General features: G+C 45.8%; 1 protein-coding gene across 1 annotated transcript; it reads right to left on the bottom strand.

Annotated features, from left to right (window-relative positions):
• Window positions 1-4,232: 4,232 nt before the first annotated feature.
• Window positions 4,233-12,142, bottom strand: GCM1 (glial cells missing homolog 1). Its single transcript, XM_019474452.1, has 6 exons — window positions 11,942-12,142; window positions 9,861-10,113; window positions 8,785-8,897; window positions 7,660-7,788; window positions 4,590-4,847; window positions 4,233-4,523 (listed from the first exon to the last, which is right to left on the bottom strand). Exons 1-6 carry the CDS (start codon window positions 12,041-12,043, stop codon window positions 4,233-4,235), a joined length of 1,146 nt encoding a protein of 381 aa, XP_019329997.1. The 5' UTR covers window positions 12,044-12,142.
• Between the last annotated feature and the right edge of the window lie 378 nt (window positions 12,143-12,520).

Genomic DNA, 12,520 nt, shown 5'->3' with positions numbered 1-12,520 from the left:
CTGCAATTCTTTTCATATGCAAAGGTAGAGGCCCCGGGGAGAGGAAGGCCAGAAGAAACACAGGGTATGTGCCCACCGCTGGAGAGATGTGGGTCAAATCCCTGTTCTGCCTTCTCATCTCCCCATTGGTATGACTGATACAGAAGCATTTCCCTTTCTCACAATGACAATCTGAGGATAAATACACTAAAAAAATTGAGGTGTCCAGCTGCTGCCTTGTATTATTAAGATAGCTCCTTCTGATTATATGTCTAGATTTCATCTTTAAATGCTGCATAAGTAAAAAAAACCCATAAAAGCTGTGTTTCTGTAAGATACAGTCTGGCTAATGTATCATTCTGAGCAACATTGCTGTGGTTCTCTGATGGCCTTATAAATAAAAATATTTGCTTCAGAGCAAGCACAGGGATTACTCCCAAAGAATTACGCCTTAAATATTGAGGCCGGTGCTTTCAGAGCTAAGATCTTGGGAAAGCAGCGAGTGTAGACCATCCATGCCTTGTAGGGATATTTGCATAAGCTTTGGCAGTAGCTACAGCCATCTGAAACACCGATAAGCCAGAACAAAACATTTTGCCTGTGTAATCATCCACATCCTGACCTCCTTGCATCTCTGCTGCCTTCCCAATATTTTACTGCAGCTGTGCCTTGCAGAAAACCATTTTCTGCAGCAGAGAATAAGGTTACAGAGTTACCTATGGGTGGATCCTCACATACCAATTGGTGTTTCTTTATGAAGCTACCCTGAATAACCTCAGTGTTCAGTATATTTTCTTAAAATTGCAGAGGATGATGCATCTAGTGCCATCTTTCACCTCTGATTCTTATCACTGCCCAATTGGGCACAATACCTTAAAGCTGGTTAAGAGAGGCTTAAAGCAGCGACATACATACATTTCTTTTCACATATCCCAAATATGTTGCAAAAAGTCATTGTTGCGAAGGTTGGAGCTGGGATTGGTATCTTCATATTTTGAGCCAAACGGATATAAATTTGGCACTATATTGACCCACTGTGCTGATTGTACCAAAAGTGGAGGGAGCTGCTGCCAGCACAGAAGTCACTGCAAGAACACGGAAAGGTCAAACTGCCCCTGGCAGCTTGTAAGTCTGGAACGCCTTTCTGCGTTTAACCTTAGAAAAATCATGAAGTCTCAGTTTCCTCCTTTTTAAAAAGGAATAACCTGTCCTCCTCGATCCTGAAATGTGTTCCTCTCGGAAACATACTGGGTGCGGTGAATGGGGGCTGGGGGTCCCCCCAAACTGCGGGACAGTCCTGGGTGCACAGGATTATAAGCATGGGAGCTGCGAGAAGGCACGGCCCTGCTATGGCAGGTAGCTGCTGAGTGGAGCTACACTCGCAGGAATAGGTTTCATTTTGGAAACCTTTTGGTTCAGACTTAAAGGCAAACCAACAAAAAGCTTCCTGCTTCTCAGGCAGGAAGACAGGTTTGGTAGTAATTGTCTTTTAGGGAGGTTTGGTAGTAATAGTCCTTTAGGAAGCCTGTGAAACTCAGTAACTAGATGCTACCCATCTTCAGAAGACTTGAAGAAATGGTTGATCTCCAGGAAAGAAAATCAGATATGAGGAAAAAAATGCTCAGTTGGGATTGGGACGATGAAGCCGTGGAACAGGTTATGGGATCAGTTATCAAATCCCCTTTGCTGAAAGTTTTTAAAAATGGAGGAAGGGGTTGGTGAGTGTAAAGGGAACTGATGGTACTTCGGTGCGGGATCAACATCTGAGGAGCCTCCCAGCCACATATCTGTATGGTACCATTGCTGAAAGGCGATGCTGGCAGTGGTGCAGCAGAGAGGTAAGGAATTCAGAGGAGAGGCGAGATGAGACAGAGCAGAATGGCAGCGGGCAGGGTCCATGCCCTGCGCGGTCCCTCGCTGGTGCGACCGGTTTGGCAGTCGCAGAGGAATCTCAGCTATGGGACACACAGCCCTGGGGGACCTGTCTGTCCCTCATCCTGCAGCTCACCTCCTGAAGCACAAGTGCTTACGGCTCCTATTGATTCCCCTTTTTCTGTCTTAGATGTGGAGGTTGTTATTACCCGTCATCAAAATTGCCTTCTCCGAGTTACTGATCCGAAGACTCATCATAAAACACACAAGGTTTGGTATTAGCGTGGGAGTAACTCACAGACTAAATAAAAGTTTGGTGAACTGACCTTCACATACAACAGCGGACTGTCATTTTGTGATCTACATTTAGATTTTTTCCACATAAAACAAATCACTGCACATCCCCTATTTCACAAATTGCAATAAACATTTTGAAACACTCTATAAATATAATTTGTTCTTGTCTTGTAAATGTCTCTGAACTCCACCCTTCGCAATGAGAGTGGTTTTCCTAGTAACTAATATATTCCAAAGTCTTTTTAAAAAAAAAGGGAATCTAAAAAGATGAAAACAAGCAAAAAAAAAAAAAAAGATGAATGATAAGACTGAACTTGTTTGATGGACACAAGACACACCACAGTCTGAGGTACTGTGAAGTTTTTATTGCCACTTGTTTCATAATACTGTCCTCCCAGACTCATCCCAATAAAAGGTTTATTTTGCCTCGGACCACTGGGGCACAGCTTGCTCCGCAGGCAGGGCAGGGCAGCCCGTGGAGCCAAGGCTCTCTACCTTCATGGTGGGTAAAGGAAACAGCCATGAAATGTGGCTCCAGCCAGCTCCCTCAGCCCTTCCTTGCAGAGGTGGCAGTGGGGACATGTGTCAGTGCCTTCCTCTGCGGGGTGAGGGCCAGTGGCCCCTGAAACCCAGTCCAGAGAGCAGTAGAGTCTAGTCGTGCAGGAAAGTCTTGCAGATGTGAATTACGGGAAAAGATAAAGGAATCTTTGCCAAAGGTCTCTGAGCTGGCCACTAAATTCATGCAAGAAAAATCATATTTGGCACCCTACTTTTTTCAAACAAATGTAGGGAACTGATAGCTCCTGCTGAAATATAGCTTGCAGTAGTGGTCAGAGAAGGGGGTGATGTATGGAAAGGATGCTGAAGGATTCATTACAGTCTGCAATGAAAGAAATTAAAAGTGGCTGGAAAAAGCAGCAAGGCACCTTGAATATATACATATATGAAACTGGGTTCAGCCCTGCAGAGAAGGACTTAGGGATACTGATGGATGAAAAATTGGACGTCAGCTGGCAGTGTGCACTTGCAGCCCAGAAAGTCCATTGAATCCTGGGCTGCATCCAAAGAAGCGTGGCCAGCAGGTCGAGGGAGGTGATTCTCCCCCTCTACTCTGCTCTGGCGAGACCCCACCTGGAGTACTGCGTCCAGCTCTGGGGTTCCCAGCAGAAGAAAGGCATGGACCTGCTAGAGTGGGTCCAGAGGAGGGCCATGAAGATGATCAGGGGGCTGGAACACCTCTCCTGTGAAGAAAGGCTGAGAGTTGGGGTTGTTCAGCCTGGAGAAGAGCAGGTTTTGGGGATACCTTATTGCAACCTTTCAATATGTGAAGGGGGCTTATAAGAAAGACAGAGAAAGACTTTTTACCAAGGCCTGTAGTGATAGGACAAGGGGCAATGGTTTTACACTGAAAGAGAGTAGGTTTAAATTGGACTTAAATGAAGAAATTTTTTATGATGAGGGTGGTGAGACACTGGAATAGGTTGCCCAGAGAAGCTGTGGATGCCTCATCCCTGGAAGTGTTCAAGGTAAGGTTGGATGGGGCTTTGAGCAACCTGATCTAGTGAAGGATGCCCCTGCCCACGGCGGGGGGGTTGGACTAGATGATTTTTGAAGGGCCTCTCCAAGCAACACCGTTCTGTGATGATTCTATACAATTCCTTCGCAGGGCTGGTGCAGTGGAGGGACTTAGATCACTGCCTGAAGAAGCTGGAAGAGTGCAGAAGGTCACACATGACAGTTGTGGTCCTTGAGGTCATCCATCTGCACCTTCCACAGTCCCACAGGCTTGAAAAAAATGAGTATAGAGAGGGATTGAAATGCTACCAAACCAGAATGGCAGTGAGGTATTCTGTAAGAAGAGCTGATACCTTTTATTAGATCAATAAAATAGTGGGGGGAAAATATAACAGTTAAAAAAAAAAAAGAACAAAGACAAGTCTTCAGGTATGAAAGCCCCTCCTGAGGCCTGCAAGAGGAGCTAAAGAGGGAATTGGTGTGGTAGCACTTTCACATCCATGTTGCAAAAGGGATGGAAAATTAGGCCCATTGCCAGAGGAGGGGGGAGAGAGGACATTAAAACCTGGTCACCGTAACAGGTACAGGTTAAAAAACATGTCATCGTTGCAGTAGTTGAGACGTCGCCCTCCCTCGCCCCCGTCTCCTTCGCTTCCCCTCAGAGGCACCAAGAGCTGGCACTGGTGTTGTGCCCCGCTCGCTGTGGGGCAGCGGCCTCCCTGAGGCACAGGGTAGGGCGGCGGAGGGAGGCAGCTGCCGCTGTAGGCCAGCGGGGATTTCTCCTCACAGGATTCATCCCCCAAAGGGCCAGCATTAGGCCTGAAGGGGTCATGGCCACCCTTTGTCACGGGCGGGGTGTGCTGGGTACCAGGGTCGGCGCAGTGCTGGGGGGAAGGGGCTGCGCAGGGCGGGTTGGCCGTGGGGACAGCAGGGCCACTGCAAGGCCTCCCAGCACTGTGGGTCCTCCCGAGGGCCGGGCTCCTGCTCCAGGTCGGCGCCTCTCCGGAGCCCCTGTCCTCCCCAGCTGCCCTTGGGTATGGCGGCCGCCCAGAGCAGCTGCCCAGCGTCGGTTCCCGGGAGCTTTTGCTTAAATGTCCCCCGAAATTAGCAGGTAGCATGTAAGCGTCCGGCTTGGAAAGAAGCAAAGGCAAAGCCTCCCACGTTGGCATTGCACCTGTCAGAGACTTGGGAAAGCAAGGCATGGTTTAGTAAAACAAGGTGTAGTCTAGCAGCATGAAATAAAAACCATCCTGTATGAGACCCTCACAAATGCATTCAATTAATACAAGTAACGAAGCAGATGCCGTAGCAGAGCCTTGTAGGGTAGTGCCAGTGGGCTTTAGGGGCAAACGAAACAGGGCTCCTGGATCACGGGTCTGGGTTTGTTTCACCAGTTTTTGCTCAAAGCATGTTTTACACTGAAAGAATTGTTAGATCTTGCATTCACAGCCCTCGGGGTCCGCTGCCAGCATATACTGAAGAAGCACCTGAAAATGAAATTATGCTAATACATTTGACACCACAGAATTAATTTTTTTTCTATGGAGTTTGGAAAAGCTAAGTATTATTTTTTTAAACTGATTATTGTGAAGTGATCTTTTCACTACAATAATATTATGCTTCAGCTTTTCAAGACTCTACTTCTATTTCTAACTGATAAATTTTCCTATCTTTACATTTTTTTACCTCACAAACAGAAATTTCATTCAGGGAGGGAGCAGCACACAAGAATTACTCTTCTGGGTCTTTTGTTCTGGATATTTCACAACTTCTTTAATTGACCTAATTTTTGGATTATAATTTTGCAAACTTTAATTCCTTTCAGAACACTTATTCTGTGCTATCATTTCTGATGAGTACTTACAGGTCTCTCTTCTTTGTAATTCTGCTTTTGCATCCATTTAATTATAGTGATTTTGCTGACTGCCAGAGTAGCAAAGCTCCTTTCAGCTGTTCTCCACTCACCATGAAAAGAAATTCCAACAACCTGATGTAGGACCCAGCCCACCTTCAGCTAAAGACCCACTGACACCATGGAGAAAACATCCTATGTATCACTTGCTCTATTTTGGACTCACACATTTTTCTAAAGTTCGCCTCCCTGGTCTTATTGAGCACATTAAAATTGAATCTTTTGAGAAGACTTTTTGCAGATCCAGCAACACAGGTTCTGCATGTCAAATCAGACTCCTGAGTTAGTTGTACCACAGCCGGTCTTGGCAGAACACAAATATGATGGGTTATTCCCAAGAAAAACCTGCCGGAGAGCCATGAACTGGAAAGCCAGCTGAGGGTAAATGGTATCACTCCCATTGCACAGAGTCAGACCAGCTGAAGAGCAGGCTCTACAATTAGATATTTATGACATCTTTGGTCTGTTCCTACTCCTACACAATTCAAAGTGAAAACACCAGGAAGATGTTGTAGGAAGGGAAAGACGAAGACATGTCTAGACGGACCTTGACCTCAGTAAGACCAGTAGGCTCAGGTACAAAAAAAAAAGCCACGTGGCTCAGTAACATTTCCTAGGTGAGGACCATTTTAGTGTTCATGGGGACAGAATTAAACCAGTGATATAAAAATTGTAGTTTCTGTATTTGTTAGAGATTTACACAGTGGCTCAGCTGCTTTTTCTTATGCTTGTGTTCCCAGGCGCTTGTGTCAAGAGGCCACCAGCAGTCTGTCCTGTACTCTCTGACTGTCCCATCCCAAGTCAGTGTGTCTCCATGAGAGTCAATCCTGAGCTCTGTTTTTTAGTGTCCTCCTGAGTATTTCCAGTAGAAATAGCTGCAGCTCCTAAATTCATATTCCATTTGAATGGGTTTAACTTCCTCTGTTCACTCTTTTACTCTACTTCTTGGCCTCCTGGATCCCCCTGCTTCTCCATGGTGTCCATTTAAGAAGTCTGTCCCCACCCAGCCCAATTATCCCTTTTGTCTGTAGCTGAAGGGGCACTGATTACTATCCTGAACACCAGGCTGCGGACAATGCACCACCTCTAGCACATCAAAACACAAACTGCATGTGAAGACTGGTGGTGTACAGTTGCGTGTAACACAGCCTTTGCAAGGAAGGTCACTGGAGACAGCCTCACTGCTCTACCTGGTTCCTTCCATCAGGCACATGGCAATCCACAGGACCTCTGTAGATGCTTTCACAAGTGTTTCCACACCCAGCAGAGCTGATGTTTTAACGTCAGTGCTTCTGTAAGTCCTTCAAAGCACTTTTCTGCCTTCAAAGTCCTCCTGGAGACCCAGGGAGCAAGCGGGGCACACCACGCAGAGGTGATGCACCTTCCCCTTATCAACCCTGGCAAAACCCAGTGGGGACGAGCATAGGTGGAGGGTGCCTTAGCTTTTCTGCGGCACCTTCTTCATGTCAGTGGAGGACCTTGGGACACATGTCCATGTGGAGAAAACATGACCTTCCACTGTCTCTCCAAGGGTGGGGCAGTGCGTCCTGCACCTGAGGGTGCCCTCACAGCCCTCGAGGGTCTGCAGGTGGCCGAATCCCACTCAGGGGCAGCTCAGGGGCACAGGTAGGTTCAAAGCCAGCTGTGTACAGTGAAGGGATCCAAACCTGATGCACCCTTGTCCAAAATCCTGCCAGGGAATGGTCCCTGGCACATGCTGTCCTCCTGATCCGTGCCAGGGCATTTTGTTTGTGAGCACGAGTTAGCACTGGCCAAATCCATCATGGCAGGGACCATGTGTATGGTGATGTGACAGCCTGCCCTCCAGCCTTGCTTTGTTTACCAGTATAGATGTAATCCCCTGCTGCCACCAGGCCCAAAGAGGCTCCAGACTGGGGGTGCTGGCAGTGGATGACAGTGCTGAGCAAAGCAGGATGCTCAGGACAGCCCTGCTCCTTCTTGGCCTGATCACAGGGAGGCAGAATGTGGAGATGTAAAGCCTGCTCCTGCCCAGATAGCCTCCACCGTGCCTTGAACCATGGATCACTGACCCCACAATTCCACTGATTGATAATAAGAGTTACCTCAATCTCCTGGATTCTTTTCAATCTTGGAGAAGATGGAGAAAAAGCTGTCTGTGCTTTTTGGATTGATCTTCTTGCTTCTGCTTCTGATTTTGTTTCTGGACGTGGATGGTCATGAGCTCCTTTGGACTTTAGAAAGGAATTATGATATGTTAAAGTTAGAAACAACCTTGTTATTAATCTTAAAGGAGCAGAATTTGTAGCACAGGCCAAAACCACACATATGGCCTGATTTAATACTTTGTATTTAATAAGACTTATTTAATGTGAGCTCAAGTAACAAACATATCTCAGATGAAGTGTGATAGGGTTGAAATTTTCTGAAATCAAAAACCAGTGCACTATGTTTATCTGCACAAAAGACTCCCCACACTAGAGCCCCAGTTGAAGCCACAAGGTCTTCTGCAGCCTGGCTACAGTGTCCCTGCAGTCATTTCCATTCTTCTCACACTTTAGACATGTTTATCAGAACATTAATTTCCATTACCTTCCACAGAGAATTAATTTTATTTAACCTGCACATAAGTGAAAGACTGGAAAACAGGAGACAGTTCAGTGGTTATGGTACTAAACTAGGACTACAGCTTCCAGAAATAGTGCCCATTATTTAAATGCTTGCATACACTATTTTCCAGATATGTTACATATAATGCACAGATGGCATTTTCCACAGACAGTCCCTTGGGTACAACCATTTCCTGCTCTAAGACAGCCTCATGCTTATGCATGGTGCCTTGGAGAAGAGGTTGAAATAACATGGCATTTCTAACTTTTTGAGGATTCGTTGGTTCTTAAGTACCTGAGGGAAAGTGCTTCAAAATCAACAGGTTTTCATGGGAGCCTAAATGAAAAATATAATATGCTGTAAAGCCATAGCAGCATAGGCTAATTTAGGTTGGAAGGGACCCTTGGGGGTCTAGCTCAACCTCCTGCTCAGGCAGGACTAACTTCAGCGTTAGATCAGGTTGCCTAGGACCTTGCCCACTCATTGTGAAAATTTTTCTCCTTACAGTCATTTGAGCTTGTCATATTCTATGACCCTTATTTGTTGGAACAAAAAATGTCCTTAATCAATCTTAAAAAGCAGTCTTTAATTTGCATAACGTAAGGTAATTTTATACCAACCTGAAAAAATATGAATTGGCCTTCATGCCTCCAGAAGTTGGTAACTGGGTAACCACCATGGCCTCGGCAGGAAAGGAGCCGCAGGGGTCCATTGCAGTTTGGACAGCATTTCCCTGGAGCAAAGATGGTGGGAAATATTTTCTATACAACACCGATCAGATGAATCCCATGTGATACAATGGTTCACTGGTGGTGGATTGCCACTTCTGGTTTGGGGCTCTGAAACTACACTGAGAAAAACTATGCAAAAAACTTTCAAATGCAAGCAAAAATCAATATAAGCAAACTGATCATTGCCTTTATTCTGTTCCATTATTAAATACAACTGGCAAAAAATATTTCTCTTATAGCTTTATTATCATTTTATCATTTATTATTATCGTCAGTTTTAGTCGTTTTTAACTTGGCAGTGTCTGGAATGTCATATGTGTTCTTGTCTGATTTTTCTAGAGGACATCATTCTGACCTCAGTGAGTGCTTGAGCAATACCTTTCTTTAGCCAAAATGTTCATCAGATCCAGAAATCAGTATGTGCTAGCTGTACTGAGCAATCAACAATTGTTTGGAATGGTCTCGTTAAAAATGTGCGTGCAGCTCACATTCTCTATTTGCATTGTCTTGCTCTGGTGACATGACTATGAGGCCTATTTTCCAGGCATCATAGTTTATGAGCAACTTCTTCCCTGCAAGACTTGCCTCCTGAGTTACTCTTGGGCCCATACAATAATGAAGCCAACACTCGGGTCAGCAGGAACAGCACAGCAGGAAGCTGCCTGCACTGTACAGCTTTCTCAGTAGCCTCACTCATGGGCCTGAGAAGGCTGGGAATCAAGCTCTAACCATCAGAAATAGAGATTAAAAATGAAATTAAAAAAAAGAAAACAAACAAGCAAACAACTCCTCTCCCCAACAGTAAGAAATGTAAAATGCATTGTTCCAAAATCAAGAGTTGCCTTTGAATATAAGGAATGCAGCGGGAAGGTTGGATAATCCAAAGGGTATCCTCTACTTGGATTTCTTTTATGTTGTGTTCACTTATGAACTGTGATGTAAGGAACAGCCACGTTCATACTCACGCTGTTGTTTTTGCCTAGCTTTATCACATATGGCTGGTCTTAGGTAGATCTTCCTCCCATCCAAGGTTGAGCAGTCGTTGCCGCAGACCACCACCCCAAGGCAGGACTTTTTTAAGATGCGAGAGTTGTGGTTGTTGGTGTTTCTCATTGCCCAGCTGCTGTGGTGCCTCTGAGCATTTTTATCCTCTGAGCTATAGATACGTTTTACGTAGGAATCTGGCCACTCTTGAAACCAGTCTATCTGTCTTACGTCCTGTGGAGACACCAAAGCAAGCCACATTTTAGGCTGGGGAAGAGAAGAGCTTGTGCAAGAGCCCAGCAGACCTGGTCCTCTGCTGGGTGTCCTCCAGCCTGGGTGACTCCAGCACCCCAGCAGGTGATGCTGGTTGGCAGGAGGGAGCAGTGGAGAAAAGGCAGAAAAAACACAGCTCCCTGTGGCTCCCCGCGAGCCCCAAAGCATCAGGAAAGCCTGGCAAGGAGGTTGTTCTCACTCACCCATGGGTCCAGCTCAGTGCGGGACCTCCCCGGGAGACAAAGGTGGGTGCCTGACGTAAAATAGCAGATACTTTCCTTGCAGGCAGCAGTCACCGCCTGACTAACTTCTGTTAGCTTTCATGGCAGAGATCCTGCTTTGCCTTTCAGACTATTCACAGCAGCGTTACACTGAATCATTTGGCTTGATCTGGCTCAGCTTGCTGGAAAAAGGGCAAATACTGAATGAGACTGAGACTATGCCCACATTTGTAGGTTTTTAGTTCTGGACTTCGGTTCATTTTGGCCTAAGTGCCATGAAAGACTTCCATGGTGATTTTTCTGAAGTCCAAAACAAATAACATCTTGGTCAGGTGGGGTTTTTTTTTGCTGCTATGGACTAAGGAAAAAAAGTCCCAAAGACAACACTGTAAGGAACGATAAAAATAAAACTCAATCAAAGAAAAGGCAAAGGACCAACCACACATCACCTCAGTGGGTACAGTTAACACAGTAAAATGCAGTAAGCTGTAAAGCACCTAACATACCCACTGAGGGAAAAGGTCATTGTAGGGGTACAAAAACTCAGTAGGAATTTCCTTGAAATTGCTGATCCCAACTACCGAGGGCCATTACAGCAGCAAGAACATCAACTGAGAAGAGAAAAACTCCTGTGCTCCCCCAGGAGCCATCGGATAGGATAGGGAAGGGTGTGGAGGAAGCCTCCAGGCTGAAATGCAGGTGAAGGTGACCTTGGGGTGGAAGGCAGGGGAGGAGGCAGCCTAGGACATGGAGGCTTTGGGCAAACAGCAGTGACATAGTAGGGAAGAGCCTGGGATCAGGTAAGAAGACAGGGTTGGGAGATGAAAGAGCTGGACGGTGAAGAACCCCAGCAGGAGAAATCTGTCACAAATATGCTAAGGTGAGGGACAGGGAGATGACATCGGGGCGTAGGGTGCTGTGGGCTTTCAGTGGAGAGCATGGATGAGATTTTTAGATAAGAGGACTAGAAAAGGACTGAGGAAGGGAAAGATCACCCACCATTCTGCCTCTCAGCAAATCTCTGCCCACATGAAGCAAGCTTTTCCGAGGTGCTCGTGAAAGGAGTGTTGCCTCTGTGCAGAAAGCCAGCCCGCTTGCGTGGAGCCCGATCTGCAGCGAGGCTGAGCACCCAGAGTTGCAAGGCAGTCGCGGGTGCTGTGCTCACTTCTCATAAAGCACTATCCAGGGCAAAAAGCAAGTCCTGGACATCTCTAATTGAGCAGCCACAGCAGGAGATAATTTTTTCCCCTGCTTTCTCTGCACCTTATCCACCAGTGGACTAGAAAGGCAACGCATCTGCAGTATCACTATTTTTCGTCTATCAGCATTCAATATATGTTTAAGGAAACATATATAATATGTTTCAATAATATGTTTAAGAAAAATGCACGGAAACTTCAATATTTTGCTCGATATTTTCTAGCTTTTCAGCAAAACACTGTCCCATACCTCAAGGTGGCAAAGAGAATAAAGTCAATGAGGCATAGACGACTGAGACAGCATTTAAGATCAGCGAAGTGGAGAAGACTGGTCAGAACTGGATAAATTTCTAAGACACAGACACATACCTGGGGAAGTTTGATGTCATTGATATCCCAATTTGTCATTTCTCCATGTTGGGAAGCAGAGTCCTCCTGCTCCATAACAACATCATCTGCACCTTTCAGCATTTTTTAATTCCTTCCCAAAGTTAGCAAGAAAGTTTCTCCTGGCTGCTTTTGAAGTTGACTGGCTGTCAGCACTCTCAAGCAGTTTACAACCAGGAAGCTGTTTCCTGAAGCGAAATGATAGAGAGGCTGCTCATTAAAGATAAAAATCAGTGTTCTTCTGCCAGAAAAACTTGTTCCATTAAAAGTTTTGCAAGCCGGCAATGCAGTGGAAAATATAGCTTAGAGATAGCCTGTGATGTTACAGAGGCATCACTAACAGCAAGCAAATCATGCCTTTACCATCTGTTTTGTTTTGCTCGGTCTTCTCTCATACCAAGTTTATTGTCATGTAACTCTGCTCGCAGGCTCTTTGTACATCTGATCTGACTCTGGCTCGATTGTACAGCTCAGCGGCTGCTAAGGGCTCTTCAAGTTGCTGCTTACCCATTAGATATTTCACACGCTGCACATGATAAAGGTGAGCAACAAGAGGGGACG

This window comes from Aptenodytes forsteri, unplaced genomic scaffold (genome assembly GCF_000699145.1).
Source record: "Aptenodytes forsteri isolate BGI_AS27 unplaced genomic scaffold, ASM69914v1 Scaffold100, whole genome shotgun sequence".
Lineage (NCBI taxonomy): Eukaryota > Metazoa > Chordata > Aves > Sphenisciformes > Spheniscidae > Aptenodytes > Aptenodytes forsteri.
This window is presented reverse-complemented; position numbering and strand designations above follow the sequence as displayed.

What these genes read in the sequence shown, in the direction of transcription:
- GCM1 (XM_019474452.1), bottom strand. Translation starts at nt 12,043, where the DNA reads ATGCTGAAAGGTGCAGATGATGTTGTTATGGAGCAGGAGGACTCTGCT. An exon ending in GCCAATTCATATTTTTTCAG is followed by an intron (nt 7,789 to 8,784) that starts GTTGGTATAAAA and finishes TCCTTTCTAAAG; the next exon opens with TCCAAAGGAGCTCATGACCA. An exon ending in GGCCTTGCAGTGGCCCTGCT is followed by an intron (nt 4,524 to 4,589) that starts GTCCCCACGGCC and finishes CCTGGTACCCAG; the next exon opens with CACACCCCGCCCGTGACAAA.